This window comes from Narcine bancroftii, chromosome 1, assembly GCF_036971445.1.
Source record: "Narcine bancroftii isolate sNarBan1 chromosome 1, sNarBan1.hap1, whole genome shotgun sequence".
In the NCBI taxonomy this organism is placed as follows: domain Eukaryota; kingdom Metazoa; phylum Chordata; class Chondrichthyes; order Torpediniformes; family Narcinidae; genus Narcine; species Narcine bancroftii.
In genome coordinates this window covers 283,450,304-283,468,633 of record NC_091469.1, presented here as the reverse complement: position 1 = coordinate 283,468,633, position 18,330 = coordinate 283,450,304, and the positions used below count along the sequence as shown (strand labels likewise).

The following is an 18,330-nucleotide window of genomic DNA, read 5'->3' as shown; positions in this document are numbered from 1 at the left end:
TCCATTCTAGTAAAATTTCTAAGATATACGACAAGAGAAAATATATTGGAGAAGGCAATGAAAAAAATAAGAAGACAAAAAAACCACTGGAATACAAAGGTCAAAAAATTTTTTTCTACCCAGTCATAAGTTTTGAACTCCTGAAGAAGAGGAAGGAGTTTAACGCAGCAAAAACGACCCTATGGAAAAAAGGTTATAAATTTATGTTAAAATATCCAGCGGGGCTTAAAATAGTTATCCTGGGGCAGCAAAGCAAACTGTTCTCGGATCCAGAAAAAGCACAAAAATTTGCAGAACACCTACAAAACAGACAAAGAGATGAAGAGATGTAACAAGAACAAAAATGACAACAAACTATATATAAAGAAGAATAAAGTATAAGTAAGAACTAAGAAGGGGAAGAAAGGAAGTAAGGAGGGAATTAACAGAGTGAGCTTTGTTATATATGAAGATTAAAATCTTTTCTGGGGTGGCTGGGTGGGGAAGAATAACAGTCACTGCGAAATCAGTTGACGCTTGCGAGCGGATTCGCAAATCCAAATGGAGAGGGGAGATGTGGTTGCCCAACAAGGGACAAAGGGCAAATCAGAGAGGGGAGGGACTATTGGGGTTAAAGGAATTTTAGATATGGGAATAGTGGAAATATTTTATGTTTTAGAAGTGTTGTCTTACAATGTGTTCAAAAAAAGAAAACAGAAATGGATAAAAAGGGAAGGTGGTGATGAGGAAACGGAAAGGAAAGATAAACAAAGTATGAAATGACCATGTTGAACTATATGACTTTAAATATTAACGGAATACATAACCAAATCAAAAGGAAGAAGCTGTTAAATTTACTGAAGAAAGAAAAAATTGATATAGCATTCGTGCAAGAAACACATCTAACTGAAGTGGAACACAAGAAATTAAAGAGAGATTGGATAGGACATGTAACAGCAGCATCATATAATTCAAAAGCCAGAAGAGTAACTATATTAATCAATAAAAATGTACTAATCAAAATAGAAGAGGAAATAATTGATCCAGCAGGGAGGTATGTAATGATAAAATGTCAGATATATTCAGAATTTTGGAATTTACTCAATGTGTATTCACCTAATGAAGAAGATCAAAAATTTATGCAAGATATCTTTTTGAAGATCACAGATATGCAAGGGAATATACTAACAGGAGGGGATTTTAACCTTAATTTGGACTCAAACATGGATAAAACTGGAAAAAAGACTAACAGAAAGAACAAAATAACCAAATTTATAAGATTTGCAACTTTTAGATATATGGAGGAAACAACACCCAAAGGAAAAAGAATACTCATATTATTCGGGTAGACATAAAACATACTCAAGGATAGACCTATTCCTGTTATCAGCCCACATTCAAGGAAGAGTTAAGAAAATGGAATATAAAGCTGGATTGTTATTGGATCACTCATCCCTGTTATTGGCAAAAGAGCTGGAGGACATCCCACCGAGAATGTATAGATGGAGATTAAACTTCATGCTACTTAAAAGACAGGATTTTAGAGAATTCATTGAGTGACAAATTAAAATATACTTTGAAATAAATACAGAATCAGTGAAAGATAAGTTTATACTATGGGATGCAATGAAAGCGTTCATCAGAGGGCAAATAATAAGTTATGTAACTAAGATGAAGAAGGACTACAATCGGGAAACAGAACAGTTGGAAAGGGAAATAACAAGTACAGAAAAAGAATTAGCAATAAAGGAAGATACAACTAAAAGAAGAGAATTGGCAGACAGAAAAAAATATGAAACACTACAAACATATAAGGTGGAGAAGAACATAATGAAGACAAAACAGAAGTATTATGAGCTAGGAGAAAAAACGCACAAAATACTAGCGTGGCAGCTTAAGACAGAACAAACTAAAAGAACGGTATTGGCATCAAAGAAAAAGGACAAACAAATTACATATAACCCAACGGAAATCAACGAAAACTTCAGGGAATTCTACGAACAACTATATCAAACTGAAAACGAAGGGAAAGAAGACAAAATAGATGAATTTCTAACTAAAATTGAACTTCCGAAATTGCAAACAGAGGAACAAAATAAATTTATAAAACTATTTGAAATAGAAGAAATACAGGAGATATTAAAAAACTACCGAACAATAAAATACCGGGAGAGGATGGACTCCCAAAAGAATTCTATAAAACATTTAAAGACTTATTAATTCCTCCTCTCCTGGAAGTAATGAACCAGATTGAAAAAACACAAAACATACCATATTCATGCAAGATAGCAATAATTACAGTAATACCAAAGACAGGGAAAGATCCACTAACACCAGCATCGTATAGACCAATATCTCTACTTAACACAGATTATAAGATAATAGCTAAACTATTAGCAAACAGATTAGCTGACTGTGTACCAAAAATAGTAAAACAAGATCAAACTGGATTTATTAAAAAAAGACGAACAACGGACAATATCTGTAAATTCATTAGCTTAATCCATGCAGTAAAAGGAAACAAAACTCCAACAGTAGCGGTTGCTTTAGACGCAGAGAAAGCCTTTGACAGAGTAGAATGGAATTATTTATTCAAAGTACTACAAAAATTCAACCTACCAGAGAAATATATTAATTGGATTAAAGCATTATATAAGGGACCACTAGCGAAAGTGACAGTAAATGGATATATATCAAACCAATTTAAATTAAGTAGATCAACAAGGCAGGGATGTCCACTATCTCCCTCATTGTTCGCGTTAGCTATAGAACCACTAGCAGAACTGATAAGAACAGAAAATGAAACAAGAGGGATAAAAATAAAAGAGAAGGAATATAAAATCAGTCTATTTGCAGGTGACGTTAACAGAACCAGAAATATCAATAAAAGGATTACATAAGAAATTGAAGGAATTCGGAGAAGTATCGGGGTACAAGATCAACGCAAATAAAAGTGAAGGAATGCCAATGAACAATGCGGATTTCACAAAGTTTAAGAAAGTATACCCACACTCCTGTTCGGCTCCGAATCATGGGTCCTCTACCGGCACCACCTACGGCTCCTAGAACGCTTCCACCAGCGTTGTCTCCGCTCCATCCTCAACATCCATTGGAGCGCTCACACCCCTAACGTCGAGGTACTCGAGATGGCAGAGGTCGACAGCATCGAGTCCACGCTGCTGAAGATCCAGCTGCGCTGGATGGGTCACGTCTCCAGAATGGAGGACCATCGCCTTCCCAAGATCGTATTATATGGCGAGCTCTCCACTGGCCACCGTGACAGAGATGCACCAAAGAAAAGGTACAAGGACTGCCTAAAGAAATCTCTTGGTGCCTGCCACATTGACCACCGCCAGTGGGCTGATAACGCCTCAAACCGTGCATCTTGGCGCCTCACAGTTTGGCGGGCAGCAGCCTCCTTTGAAGAAGACCGCAGAGCCCACCTCACTGACAAAAGGCAAAGGAGGAAAAACCCAACACCCAACCCCAACCAACCAATTTTCCCTTGCAACCGCTGCAATCGTGTCTGCCTGTCCCGCATCGGACTGGTCAGCCACAAACGAGCCTGCAGCTGACGTGGACTTTTTACCCCCTCCATAAATCTTCGTCCGCGAAGCCAAGCCAAAGAAAGAAAAGAAAAAAAAGAAAGAATCATCATTTAGATGGCAAACACAAGCAATTCGATACCTAGGTATACAACTAAATAATAATCTCGGCCATCTATATAAACTAAATTATCAGCCATTAATGAAAAAAATTACAAGATGACTTAGAGCACTGGAAAGACTTACCACTAACACTGATAGGAAGGATAAACTGTATTAAAATGAACATCTTCCCAAAGATACAATACCTATTTCAATCATTACCAATTCACTTAACAGAGAAATTCTTCAAGGAGCTAAAGAAAATAATAAGGAAATTCTTATGGAAAGGGTGGAAACTGAGGATAGCACTGGATAAATTAACAGAATGGTACAAACAAGGAGGCTTACAACTACCAAACTTCAAGAATTATTATAGAGCAGCACAATTAAGATACCTATCAGATTTTTATCAAACAAGGGAAAAACCAGATTAGAGCTAGATAAAATAGGAGAGAAGAAACCTGAACATATACTATATAAGTGGAATGAAAAATTGGTGCAACGTAGGAATTCACCAGTATTGCACCATCTGCTCAACATTTGGAAGAAGATTCACATAGAAAGGAAAAAAATAAATTATCAACTACCAAAATTAATATTGACACAAAATCAACTAATCCCTTTCACAATAAATAACCTTTCCTTCAGAGAATGGGAGAGAAAAGGGATCAAAAGAATAGAAAATTGTTTTTCGGGAAATAAATTATTATCTTTTGAACAAATGAAGGACAAATATAACTCACGATACAATGTTTGCATACCACCAACTGAAAACCTACTTGAAGGACAAATTGGGAAACAGTCTGAGGTTACCAGAAGGAAGCAATTTTGAATATATGATTACAGACACAATGATAATTTAAAAATTTATAACAAACATATACATCAAACTGCAAGAAAAGGAGAATGAGGAAACAAACTGTAAACCTAAACAAAAATGGGAACAAGATCTAAACATAAAGATAAAGATAAAGCTATGCTCCGGAAATATGAGAAATACAATAAACACATGATACAATATAATTGGTTACACGGGCTATACATCACACCCCAAAAGTTAAATAAATGGGACCCAACAGTATCAGACAGATGTTTTCGCTGTAAAAAGGAAACGGGAACAACAAAACATGCAATTTGGGCATGTGAGAAAGTGAAAAAAATTTGGGAAGATCTAAACCAGATATTAAATAAAATTGCAAAAGCAATATTCCAAAAAACCCAGAGATCTTCCTTCTAAGTAATATAAGAAATAAAGAATTTGGACTCGATTTGGATGGGGCACAAAAAAGATTTATTATGATAGCCTTAGCAGTAGCAAAAAAATGTATTATGTCAACCTGGAAATTAGAAGACAACTTGAGAATACAATAATGGTACATAGAAATAAATAAATGTATTCCATTAGAAAAAATAACATATAATTTAAAAAATAACATCACAATATTTGAACAAATATGGGAACCATACATGAAACACAATAGAGAAATCCTACCATGGACTTCCACCACCGAAAATGACAGAAGGAAAAGACAACGAAATGAACTGACTCAGTATATGAAAGTAAAAGACAAAAATTTCTTGTTTATTTTTATTAAGTGTCGACATTGTTTATCGGGTTTAATATAGATTGAACTTTGAATAAATAGGATGGGGGTTGAGGGAAGGAGGGAAGGGAGGGGGGGAAAAGGGGAGAAAATTACACTGTATATATTCAAGAGAAAAATGTCTGTATGTATTTTGGTCAGTATGGTTCATAGTGTGAAAAATAAAAAAATTTTAAAAAAAAGATGCTCAGGTTGAGTCCAACTCACTGACGTTGTACAGAAACTCAGCAGGACTCGAGCCTGAAACTTTCCTTCCTACGGATGGCTGTGTGACCTGCTCAGTTTCTCCAGTACGTTTGGAGAGCAAGCAGTTGGGCACGGAGAGGTACTTCATTAGAGGAGTGGTGTCACCTTGGAACAGAAAGCTTTTTACTGCGTCTTGGTACACATGTCCTTCTCTAATGACTCATTTGACAGCAAGGACAGCAGCTCACCAAGTCACACAAGAGAAGGAATGTGGGCGTGGAAAATAAATAATGCTGAAGTGATCCAGAAAGGATGTGCTGACATTGGACAGGGTTCAAAGGAGGTTCACAAGGATGATTCCAGGAATGAAAGGGTTATCATACCAGTAGCATTTGACAGCTCTTGGCCTGTATTCGTTGGAATTTAGGAGAAGGAGGGAGGGATCTCATTGAAACATTTCAAATGCTGAAAGGCGCGGACAGAGTAGATGTAGAAAGGTAGTTTCCCACAGTGGGAGAGTTTAGGCAAGTGGGTACAACAGGATTTAAGGGTGTCCACTGAGAGCAAGAATTTCTTCAGCCAGAGGGTGGTGAATCTGTGGAATTTGTTGCCACAGGCGATTGTGGAGGCAGGTTATTGGGTGTATTTAAGGCAGAGATTGATAGGTTCTTGATTAGCCAGGGCAAAGCCAGAGCAGTGGGGCTAAGTCGGAAAGTGGATCAGCTCATGATGGGACTCGATGGGCTGAATGGCCTATTTCTGTTCCTATGTCTCATGATCTTATGGACTTCGGAAACAAAAATCACATCAACTCTTCTGGAAGGACAAATGGCACTGTATATATTTGAAAAGGAAAAAGTATGCATCATGGTTAATGTGGTTTATGGTGTGAAAAATAAAAAATTTAAAAAAAAAGAAAAAAAAACTCTTCTGGAAGGACATTGATGCAATTGCATTGAATAACAGAGAGAGCAAGGTTCTGCAGTTTTGTGTTCCCAGTAAGACCCTTTATTGTCACATTCCTGCACGTTGGCATTTTCATTGCCAGCACTGGATAAGTGACACTTTGTTGTCAGAGATCCTGATAATCTTCCACATCAGCAACACCCCACATCACCAGCCAGCTTTAAGCAAGGAATCTATTTGTGTCAGCACGATGCAGGAAATCCAGACCATGCTGTTGGTGAAAATTGCTGACCAGCCTTTACTGCTGATACTTCAATCAACAATCCCTGATCAATGAAGCCAAGCACGCTACACATCTTCTTTAGCACCCTATCTAATGGTGTGGCCATTTCCAAGGAACTCCCCCACCCCACCTGCCACTAGACCCGCCCAAAACATAGCTCATTTACCCTCACCTCCTCTGGACGCTGCGAGGCCTGCCGAGTTCCTCCAACATTTCTGTGTTTTTACTACAATCGCAGTGACTGCAGACGCTCCTGCTTCACTCCTTATGCACCTCAATGCTTTTAAGAGTCTTTCCCTTTACAGTTGACCTCCCAAAAAAAAACAGCCTCATACTTGACAGGATTCAAGTCCATCTGCCATTTTTCTGATCTCATCCCACTGCCCTGCAAATTATAAAACGTTACCCCACTGTACAGGCCCCTTCAACCCATGATGATGTGCTGACCTACATGAATCTACTTCACAACAGTCTCATCGTTCCCTATCTCACACCCATAACCCTCTACTTTTCTTGCATTAAATTCTGTCCATTCAGATCCTCATCCTGCTCCCTTCTGAACTCTACCATTGAATCAGTCTTCAGAACTTCTGCCAATGTATTCCATCTCAGTCAGCATAGTCGTTAGGGCTACACTATGACAGCGCCAGTGACTTGCGCCCAAATCTGGCTCTGTCTGGAAGGAGTTTGAACACTCCTCTGTATCTGTGTGGGTTTCCTTCAAAACATATAGGAGGTGAAGGTGAATTGGCATAATTGGGCAGCATGGACTCCTAGCTTGGAAGGGCTGGTTACCATGTTGTATGTATGTCAACATGGGTTTCCTCCCACCCTACAGGGGTTGCAGGTTCATTGGAGTATTTGAGTGGCACGAGCTCGTGGGCAGGAAGGGCCTGTTACTGTGCTGTGTCTCCAAATTTAAATGCTAAATTTACATTTAAAATTCATCTCCTAACCACTCAGTGGATAAAAATATTTCATGTCACTTTTGATTCTTTTGCCAATCACCCTCACAAAATGCTTCATCAATCTTAATCTTTCCCAGAATTATTAAAATACCCCAGATTCAAGTACTCAGGGCTAATTTCCGTGTCCAATTAAACCCAGATATGCTAGAGGAACTCGGCAGGTCTTGCAGCATCCAGAGGAGTGAAGATGCATAACCAATGTTTCAAGCCTGAGCCCGTCTAGAAGGTTGGAGTACAAAGCAGGCAGGTGCCCAAATTAAAAAGCCGTGGAGAAGGGAAGAACGCGCAGGGGGAGGAGATCAGACCAACAGATAAAAGGTGCAAGTGGGATATGGAGAGGAAGATAGGAGGGGAAAGGTGAGAGAGCTGGGGGAAAAGAGACAGAAGGAAAAGGGAAGAGAAAGAGAACACCCAGAGAAAGCGCGTGCAGTCACAAGGGAGAATGTGCATACTCAGCCTCGACAAAACTCCAAGTCAGGGTAGAAGTGGAACAAGGAGGTGTTTCCACTTTTATTATCTTCATCACTGAATCATCCACCTGTCCATCTCCTCCAGAGGTCTTTTACCATCTTATGTGGGTAGTCAGTCAATGGTAGGGAGCAACCTAGGGAGTGCTGTCAAGCAGAGAAATCAAGGGGTGCAAGTGCATAGCCCCTCAAAAGTGGTGTCACAGATCGACAGGGTGGTCAAAAAGGCTTTTGGCAGAGTATTGAGTGTAGAAATTGGGAGGTCACATCACAGTTGTACAAGATTTTGAAGAGGCCCCATTTGGAGCATTGTGTTCAGTTTTGGTCACCGTGCTGCAGGAAAGAGGTTTTGCGATCTGGAGAGGGTGCAGAGAAGTTTTACAAGGATGTTGCCAGGATTCAGGGGCTTGAATAAAAGGGAGAGAATGAGGAGACTAGAACTACTATCTTGGATATCAGCCCTTACTTCCTCGGACTTGGAGTTCAGGAGGATGAGGGGTGATAAACTCATCAATGTGTGGTTACTCCGGACCATATATTCATATAAGATCTGGACCCACTACAATTCACCTATCATCACAATTGCTCCACACCAGATGCAATATCGCTGGCTCTCCACTCAGCTCTGGATCACCTCAAAAACAGCAACTCATGCATACGGCTGCTCTTCATCGACTACAGCTTGGCCTTCAATACCATTATTCCTTCAATGCTGTTCAAAAAGGTACAGAATCTAGGCCTCTGTACCCCACTCTGCAAATGGATCTTTGACTTCCTCAGTGGAAGGCCACAATCAGTATGAATTGGAAATAAGGTCTCCTACTCATGGTTTATCGACACAGGTGCACCCCAAGGATGCATGCTTATCCCACTGTTCTACCCATTATACACTCATGACTGTGAGGCCATGCACAATTCTAATGCCATCTACAAGTTTGCTGATGGCACCACAGTTGCTGGCAGAATCGCAAACGGCAATGAGGAAGCGTACAGGAGGGAGATAGATCAGCTCATTGAATGGTTTAACAACAACCTTGCACTCAACATCAGCAAAACTAAGGAGATGATTGTGAACTTCAGGAGGAGGTCAGGGGTTCATGACCCAGTCCTCATCAAGGGCTCAGTAGTGGAGAGGGTCAAGGATTTCTAATTCCTGGGTCTCATCATTGCTGAAGATCTGTCCTGGAGCCTCCACATTGATGCAATCACAAAGAAGGTTCGCCAGCGGCTGTACTTTGTGAGGTGTCTGAGGAGATTCGTTACGTTACCGAAAACTCTTGAAAACTTCTACAGGTGTACCGTGGAGAGCATTCTGGCTGGTTGCATCACTGTCTGGTATGGAGGTGCCAACTCTCAGGACAAGAATAAACTCGAGGGTTATTAACTCGGCCTGCGACATCTTAGGCACCTGACTTCACTCCATCGAGGACATCTATGTGAGGCGATGTCTAAAAGCAGCCTCTATCCTCAAAGACCCCCACCACCCAGGCCATGCCCTCTTCAATCTGCTACCATTGGGGAAAAGGTACAGGAGCCTAAAGACGAGCCCTCAGCAGCACAAGGACAGCTTCTTCCCCACTGCCATCAGATTCCTGAATGGAAAATGAACCACAGGCACTACATGACCTCTTTTTTTCTTCTTTTGCATGGATTTATTTAATTTTTTTAATGTAGTTGACGGAAATTTTGCACTTATAATGCTGCCACAAAACTATGAATTTCATGGCATTAATGACAATAAATTCAGATTCTGAAGAGTTGTTGAGATTGCATGTCTGGGAGAGTGGGGGGGGGGGGGGAGAGGGGGTGGAAGAGAATACAGGTTAAAATACCAAACACAACACTTTCCCTGATATATATTGGAGAAGGACACAGCACAATAATTGGGCAAGAGACCATGAACCCCAGTAACAGAACTGGGCAGTTCCAGACTGTAAGCAAGAGACCAACTGCGCAAACATGCTTGTCTGCTACATTCCTGCCCACAACGTCCAGGACAGGTTTCCTTTTCTTGCTTGGCCCCTTTCTTCCTATTGCAGCTTCAGCATTTTCAGGTTGCCACATCACACCAAGGATGTGGTAGCAAAATAGAGTGTCAGAAGAGACTCACCAGACTGCTGCCAGGAATGAAGGGGTGTAGTTGTGTGTGGGGGGGGGGGGGGGCAGACAGGATGGTCAGGGTTTATTTTCACTAAAATATCAGAGACAAAGGAGTGATGTGCTGGAGGTTAGGTTTATCTCCAAACTACTCAGTGAGAGTTTAAGGTGAAAGGTGAGAAACTTGAGCGAGATCTGAGGGCTAAGCTTTTCCACTCAGAGGTGTGAACCAAGTTGTACAAGGAGGTTTGAAGGGTTTTGGAGGGCTACTTAGGAAAGGCACAGAGGGATACAGGCCTACTGCAGGTGTAGACCGTGTTCCCGTTGGCATGCAGGAGGTGTACAATGGGCCAAATCCAGATACGGAAACATTTCAGGAACGTTAAAGCAGTTTTAAGCAGTTAGCCAATTACTCCCAACAAGAAACACTGCCTCAAGTAGGCAGCCAACATCATCAAGGACACCCATCACCCTGGTCACAACCTCTTCTCACTGCTCCCTTTGGGCAGAATGATCAGAAGCCTGAAGACCAGCACCTCTAGGTTCAAGAACAGTTTCTATCCAACAACTATCAAGCTCTTGAACCTCATGAGGGACGACTCCCACATCACGAATGGAGTGTTTGCACTATTGTATTGTCACTTGGGTATCTGAATATTATCTATATTTTGTATTATCTCTAATTTAACGTACACGAATGAAGTTGATCTTTACTGAAATGACATACCAGTTTGGCTACAGCAAGAATTTCTGTGCATTTGTGTATTGAAATGACACTATTATCTTTAAGCCCTTCAGATTTCAAAGCTGAGAGTGGTCAAATTTATTTCTTCCTCCTGCTCCTGCCACACTACAGCTTGCCCCATTGTCAGCTTTACACATCTGCCCTTTGCTTTGAACTTCATGGTGATGCTGGCACTCTCTCCCGTACCTGTGCCCTACTGCTTTAGTCTGGCATTAAGCTGCTTACCTTTCTGAGATTCATGCAACTGTGTGGTCTCTTGGTGGTCCCAGCCCAAGGCATTCTTGTCCTGTCGATCCATCTGGACACCAAACTTCCCTCCGAAGCCCTTGACGTAATCTAGTTAAACCAAAAGTCATTGGTTATAACGGAAGCCAATTTTGATATTACTCCCATGCACACACATACACACAAAGGATTGGAAGGAGATTGGAGATCTCAAAACAATCTCTGTTATGCAGAATTATGGCACACTGCATTGCTGTCTTGGAAGGCCTCCAGAAGAAATTCATTCAGAAATTGTTCATTAATTCCTAAGTAGATCATGCAGTTCCCATTCACCAATGATCCCTCTTTCATGATACCACCCAATCCCATCTTTTGATTCAAGTCCAGGAAACTATTGACCTTAACCTCGAATACCTCGAGGGTCCCTTGAGGCAGAGAATGGCAAGGTTCCGCCAACCTTCAGATTCAATTTTTTTTCCCTGAGAGACAACATGCCCTTATTCCGAGCTCTCCAGCCAGGGAAAATCCCATCATCATCCACTGATTGATCCCAAATCCAAGTGAACTTGGATCCACAATCAACAACAGCAAAGCTCTGCTGCAGTCGAGTGGCCCATGCCCCCTATGCTTAGCTTTTCAGAATCACCACACCTCAATTAACCAAAAAAACCTGTCAGCCTGCACTCCAAAAATACTCCAGGCCACAGGGTGAGAAGTGTGATATGGGTGTGTTTAAAGCAGAGGGCCAGAACACAGCCCTGTTCTGCAAATTACCTAGTTGTACTTCAGCTCAAAATAACAACAGTTACCAAAACAGGATTCTTTCAATGATCCAGGCGCTACACACGTGAGAGGGACGCACGGAAAACTCAATCCCTCAGCCCATCGATTAAGAGCGTCACAATCAAATTAACACATTGACGCAGGACATGGCTCAACAGGCCCAGGTCCAACCTGGAGCTTGAATACAGAGTTTATGGGTTCTCTCCACAACTGCCTCAGTGTCCTCCTTGTCTACTGGTTTCCTCCCATGTCTCAGGACAATTAGCCGCTGTTAGTGACCTACCATTGTGAATTCGTAGCAGAAAAGATTAAAAGGTAGGGGTGTGGACATATGAGAGACAAGTTGCAGAAGAGTGAGAAACAGGGAGCAGGACAAACTGGAAGAATGAGAAGCTGGTGGGAGAAATGGGACAGATGCAAACTATCTGTGGAGGTCACCATGGGCTTCATGGGTTGAACTCGGGGACATATCCTCAAGATTCCAGGTAGTAGATTTAGGACCAGAGGGAGGTGAATCTGTGGAATTCACTGCTGGTTGAAGCAGTATAGGCAACCTCAGTAAATATATTAAAGACAAGGATGGATAGATTTTTACATAGTGGTGGAATTAAGAGATATGGGGAAAAGGCAGGAAGGTGGAGATGAGCCCATCATCAGATCACACATTGAATGGCGGGGCAGGCTCAATGGGCCGAATGGCCAACTCCTGCTCGTATTTCTTATGTTATCTTATGAATGAACTCCACTCCATCTGTGACATTATAACAGATAATGTAGAAATCCCCGATGGACCCTCCACCCCACAATGAGGAATTCAAGCAAAATCGCAGAAACCAAGCCACTGCCTTGAAGATACAATTAGAAAAACACACAACCAACCTTTCTGGGATTCGTGCTTCTCAGTTTTCCCTTGGTATTCAAAGCCAACTGCACTCTTGTCTACTTTATCCTTCTCCACTCCATACTTGCCACCAAATCCTTTGGAATAATCTACAGCAAAGCATAGCTTCTTCATTAAATGAAGGCAGAAAAGTTTAAATTTACAGAAAAAACACAACTGACAAGCAGCAGAGAAGCAGAAGAAAAAAGGGATTGCATCAAGATTGGTGTAGAGCAGTGTTGGCTTCACCATCATGACTGTGCCTGATATGACTATGCAGCCAAGGTCAGACAAGTTAACAAACTACTTGCCAAGCACAATCTGCTGGAGGAACTGAGCAGTGACATTTTGAGCTGGAGCAATGAAGGAGAGGAGGGGGAAGGTGGAGATGACTGCAGAATGCTACGACAGCACCTTTCCGGAATTCCTGGTTCCTTCCAGGTCACGACTGATGCTGGTTTTAGCAGGATCCACAACCTAATCCTGCTGAGACAAATTCTGAAATTTTATATTATCTGTCTCCCCAAATACATAAAAACGTGTGTGTGTGTGTGTGTGTGTGTGTGTGTGTGTGTGTGTGTCTCTGCATGCATACACCCGCATGTGTGTGCTGTGTCGGTGTGGTCTGTGTGTGTGTGTGTACCTCTTTAAAAAAAAAATCACACACACACTCAATCCAAATACCAATGCAATCAGGGTCATGGCGAATGGTCTAAAGAACTTTATCAAGAGCCAAACATAGAACTCTACAGCACAGTACAGATCATTTGGCCCTCAATATTATGCTGATCAATAATGCCTACCAAAAAAATAAACAAAACCTTCCCTAACCTGTAAACATCTATTTTTCTTTCATTCATGTGTCTAAGAGTCTCTTAAATGCCCCTAACGTTTAAGCCTTCACCACCATCCCTGGCAAGGCATTCCAGGCACCCACAACTCTGCATAAAAAACTTACCCCTGATGTCTCCCCTCAACATCCCTCCCTTCACTTTGTACATTTGGCCTCTGGTGTTTGCTATTATCACCCTGGGAAAAGGCGCTGCTGTTTACCTTATCTACGCTACTCAAAATCTTGCCGATCTCTATTGTCACCTCTCATCCTTCTTCACTCTAAAATGAAAAGTCCCAGCTCTGCTAACCTTGACTCACAAGACTCATTTTCCAATCCAGGCAACATTCTGGTAAATCTCTTCGACACACTCTCCATAATTTCCACATTTCTCCTACAATGAAGTGACCAGAACTGAACACAATATTTTCCATGTGGTCTCACCAAAAATTTGTAGAGCTGCAACCTGACCTCTCGACTCTGACCTTCAATAAGGTCCCGCATAAACGACTGGCTTCCAAAATCAAGGCTCATGGGATTGGGGGCAAAGTATTGATGTGGATTGAGAACTGGCTGGCAGGTAGAAGACACAGAGAGTTGGGATAAATGGCTCGTTTTCTGAGTGGCAGCCGGTGACCAGTGGGGTGCCACAGGGATCTGTACTGGGACCCCAGCTGTTCACAATTTACATTAATGATCTGGATGAGGGGATTGGATGTAATATCTCCAAATTTGGAGATGATACTAAGCTAGGAGGGGTTGTGTGCAAGGAAGAGGGGGTCAGGAAGCTCCAGTGTGATTTGGATAAATTGAGGGACTGGGCAGATACATGGCAAATGCACTACAATGTGGATAAATGTGAGGTTATCCACTTTGGTAATACAAACCGGAGGACAGATTACTATTTGAATGGCAATAGATTAAGAGATGGGGAAGTGCAGAGAGACCTAGGGGTACTTGTACATCAGTCTCTGAAGGCAAGCATGCAGGTACAGCAGGCGGTTAAAAAGGAAAATGGTATGTTGGCCTTCATATCAAGAGGGTTTGAGTATAGGAACAAGGATACCTTACTGCTGCTGTACAGGGCCTTGGTGAGACCCCACCTGGAGTATTGTGTGCAGTTTTGGTCACCTTATCTAAGGAAGGATATTCTTGCAATGGAGGGAGTGCAGAGGCGATTCACCAGGCTGATACCTGGAATGGCAGGAATGACTTATGAGGAAAGATTGCGCAAAATGGGACTGTACTCGTTGGAGTTTAGAAGATTGAGAGGGGATCTCATAGAGACATATAAAATTCTGGCAGGACTGGACAGAGTGGATGCAGATGCGATGTTTCCAATGATGGGAAAATCCAGAACCTGGGGCCATGATTCGAGGATAATAGGCAAACCATTTAGGACCGAGATGAGGAGGAATTTCTTGGCCCAGAGGGTGCTGAATCTGTGGAATTCATTGCCACAGAGGGCAGTAGAGGCAGGTTCATTAAATATATTTAAGAGGGAATTAGATCTATTTCTTCAGTATAAGGGTATTAAAGGTTACGGAGAGAAGGCGGGAACGGGGTACTGAACTTTAAGATCAGCCATAATCTCGTTGAATGGCAGAGCAGGCTCGAAGGGTCGAATGACCTACTCCTGCTCCTATCTTCTTTGTTTCTATGTGACTCTTTAACTCAATCTCCCGATTTATGAAGTCCAGCATCCCACTTGGACCTTAACTATCCTATCAACCTGCATCAACCTTGAGAGATGCAGGTTCCTCTGATCTTCCACACTATTAAGTATCCAACCATTAAGCAAGTACTCAGCTTTCAGGTTTGACCTTCCAAAATGCATCAGTGAAACAATGAAAGGTGGGATTGATAAATGTGAAGCTTGTATAATTTCCCAAAGAGAGCCATTATATTTTGCAGGAGAAGGTGGCTCAGAATATAAAAACCCTCGATTTGGAAAATTTCCATTCTTAGACCACGAGACACAGGAACATAAATAGTCCATTCAGCCCATCGAGTCGTCCACGCCATTTAATCATGAGCTGATCCATTTCCCCACTCAGCCACACTGCCCAGCCTTCTCCCCAAACCTTTGATGTCCTGGTTAATCAAGAACTTATCAATCTCTGCCTCAAATACACCCAATGATCTGGCCTCTACAATGACCTGTAGCAACAAATTCCACAGATTCACCACCCTCCAGATGAAGAAGTTTCTCCACACCACTGTTCTAATTAAACTTTCTGCAATGGTAAACAAAATAACACTTTAAACGGTATACCAGATCCAGTATCTGATCCATGGTGGCACACACCTGTACACAGAGCTAATTATAATGTGGGTGTTGATCAGTGCACCTTGTTAATCATTGACTTTCAACCTTTATTATTCCACCAAGTAAATCAGGTTTCAGCTCTTTCCTTCAATGGGAGTGGCTTTAACTCCAGGTTATCACAAGATAAGAGGGTCAATAAAACACTCAAAAGAAATGTTGTTGTGTAGGGAGTGGTGCATCTTTATCCAACATAAATGATCCAACACAGAGAATTGTGGATTTTCAATCTTTGATGACATTCAAGGTAATTTTGGGGACCAGATATGTAAGAACCTGAAATGATCTCAGTAGGCACTTTCAGGTGGCCAACTGCCCCAAATGTAAAGCCGCAAGTTTAGGCAATATGCAGCTGCTTTGAGGCCACCTGAATGTGCAGGAGGTGCTCTTGAGGTGAGCTACCTAATCCTCCTCCGAGAGGGATAATTAGCTCAGCGGCTCCCCCAGCCACCTGAATGCAGCTGGCTGAAAGCAGATGTTAAAGGGTCAGGCTGCTGATCACAGCTGACACTGGGCAGGAGCTAGAGTGTGCTCAGAGCTGCATCCTGTGCAGCTGTGTCCTTCAGGTAGCCAGCGATGCATTTTAAATGCTGCCACCTGAACGGCAATTTAAAGGGCCACTTCTGCTTCTTCAGGTGCATTCTTAGCATAGAATGCACCTGAAAAAGCCTAGTGAAACACAGATTCTTAGGAGGAACGATGGGGAGGACTCTGACAGGCTGGTTCCCCAGTGGAGCCACAAGGCTCCCCTTTAAGTTATGCACCATGTTCACTTGGAAAGGCCTCGCTGCTCCTTCATCACTGCTTGTCTGAAACGGAGAGCCCAACTCCCCAACAAGCACTATGGGATGGTCTCCAAAAATGTGAACTGTAGTGGTTCAAAACAACTGCCTACCACCCCTCTTACATACAATTTAGGGTGGAAATTAATGTTATTCATGAGCAATTATCCAACATTAATAAAACTGCTGAATAGCTCAATACCCCTGATATCTGCCTCCAGAGTTGTGCACCCTGCTGACCCACAACTATGCAGCTAAACAGCTCAAACCACATCATCAAGTGCCCTGATGACATTACCATGATGGGCCTGATTAGTAAGAACAATGAGTCAGCGTACAGAGATGAGGTGCAGTCGCTAACGGACTGGTGAAGAGCCAACAACCTGTACCTGAACGTTAATAAAACAAAAGAGATGGTTGTCAACTTCAAGAGGGCCTGGGGGGACGACGCTCCAATGACCATTGATGGCAAAACTGTTGAGGTCGACAAGAGTATAAAGTTCCTTGGAGTGCACTTGGTGGAGAATCTCACCTGGTCCCTTAACACCAGCTCCATAGCCAAGAAAGCCCAGCAGCCCCTCTACTTCCTGCGAAGGCTGAGGTAAGTTCATCTCCCACTCTCCACCCTCACTACATTCTACAGAGGATGTATCGAGAGCATCCTGTGCAACTGCATCACCACCTGGTTTGAAAGCTCCACCACCTCAGACGGAAAGACCCTGCAGAAGATAGTGAAATCAGCTAAAAAGACCATTGGGGTCTCTCTTCCTACCATGATACAGGTAAAAGGTAATTAACATTGTGAAGGACTCCACACACCCCTCATGTGAACTGTTCTCCCTTCTGCCATCTGGTAGGAGGTACTGTGCCACTTGGGGCCTAATGTTCAGATTGGGCAACAGTTGTTTCCCCCAAGGCATCAGGCTCCTGAACTCCCAGAACAGATGCGCATAGAGTACCTTAGTACATTGGACTCTTGCAATATACGTCTTAATAATTAATATTTTATATTTTACTTCTATTTTAACTTGTATTTATGTAGATATGCTCCGTGCTCCTGAAGAAATGCTATCTCGACTTTAATGTGCCAGTATGGTATAAACAATAAATATAGGTGACTTGACTTGATGATGGGAATTGGGAGATGCCAGATATGTGAATTTTCTGGTTGCTTGAGGTTGGCGAACTAACTGCTAGAGGAATCAATTTTAAACTCCGACATTTAATCTATTTCTTATCTAGGATATTTTTTGCTGTTTGCTTGAGGCTGTTGGTTGTTCAAATTCCAGTTAACCGGGTTTATACTGCAATTGTGAAATGAGTTGGTTCTCTTGTGAAAATGATGCACAGGTCAAGTGATGCTTCAGAATTTGTCAATATGGATACAAACCCGAGGATGAGAATACCAGCGCATCCAGCTGAATATTCAGGTCAAACAGGTCACTGGACAGTAAATAAACCCCAATGGGTATAAACCTTCAAGTGCAAACGACTAACAAGGGAGCAAACAGAACAAACCTGATGGGAAGGAGCTCTGTTCACACAGAGGAGACAAAACAAGAATTCTGAACAAGTCCATCCACTCGTATATTTAACAGCTGATATGGGAGCTGCTGTATC

The 18,330-nt window shown here is 42.1% G+C and overlaps 1 protein-coding gene across 5 annotated transcripts in view; it reads right to left on the bottom strand.

Annotated features, from left to right (window-relative positions):
- cttn (cortactin) overlaps nt 1-18,330 on the bottom strand; it is a 96,378-nt gene that overhangs the window by 34,514 nt on the left and 43,534 nt on the right. For 4 of the 5 annotated variants that reach the window (XM_069902227.1, XM_069902234.1, XM_069902241.1 and 1 more), the window contains 2 exons: nt 12,770-12,880; nt 11,108-11,218 (listed from right to left, as the gene is read on the bottom strand). In XM_069902227.1, coding sequence (XP_069758328.1) covers nt 11,108-11,218; nt 12,770-12,880 — 222 coding nt within the window. The remainder of the gene's footprint in view (nt 1-11,107; nt 11,219-12,769; nt 12,881-18,330) is intronic. The other variant, XM_069902249.1, reaches the window with a different exon arrangement.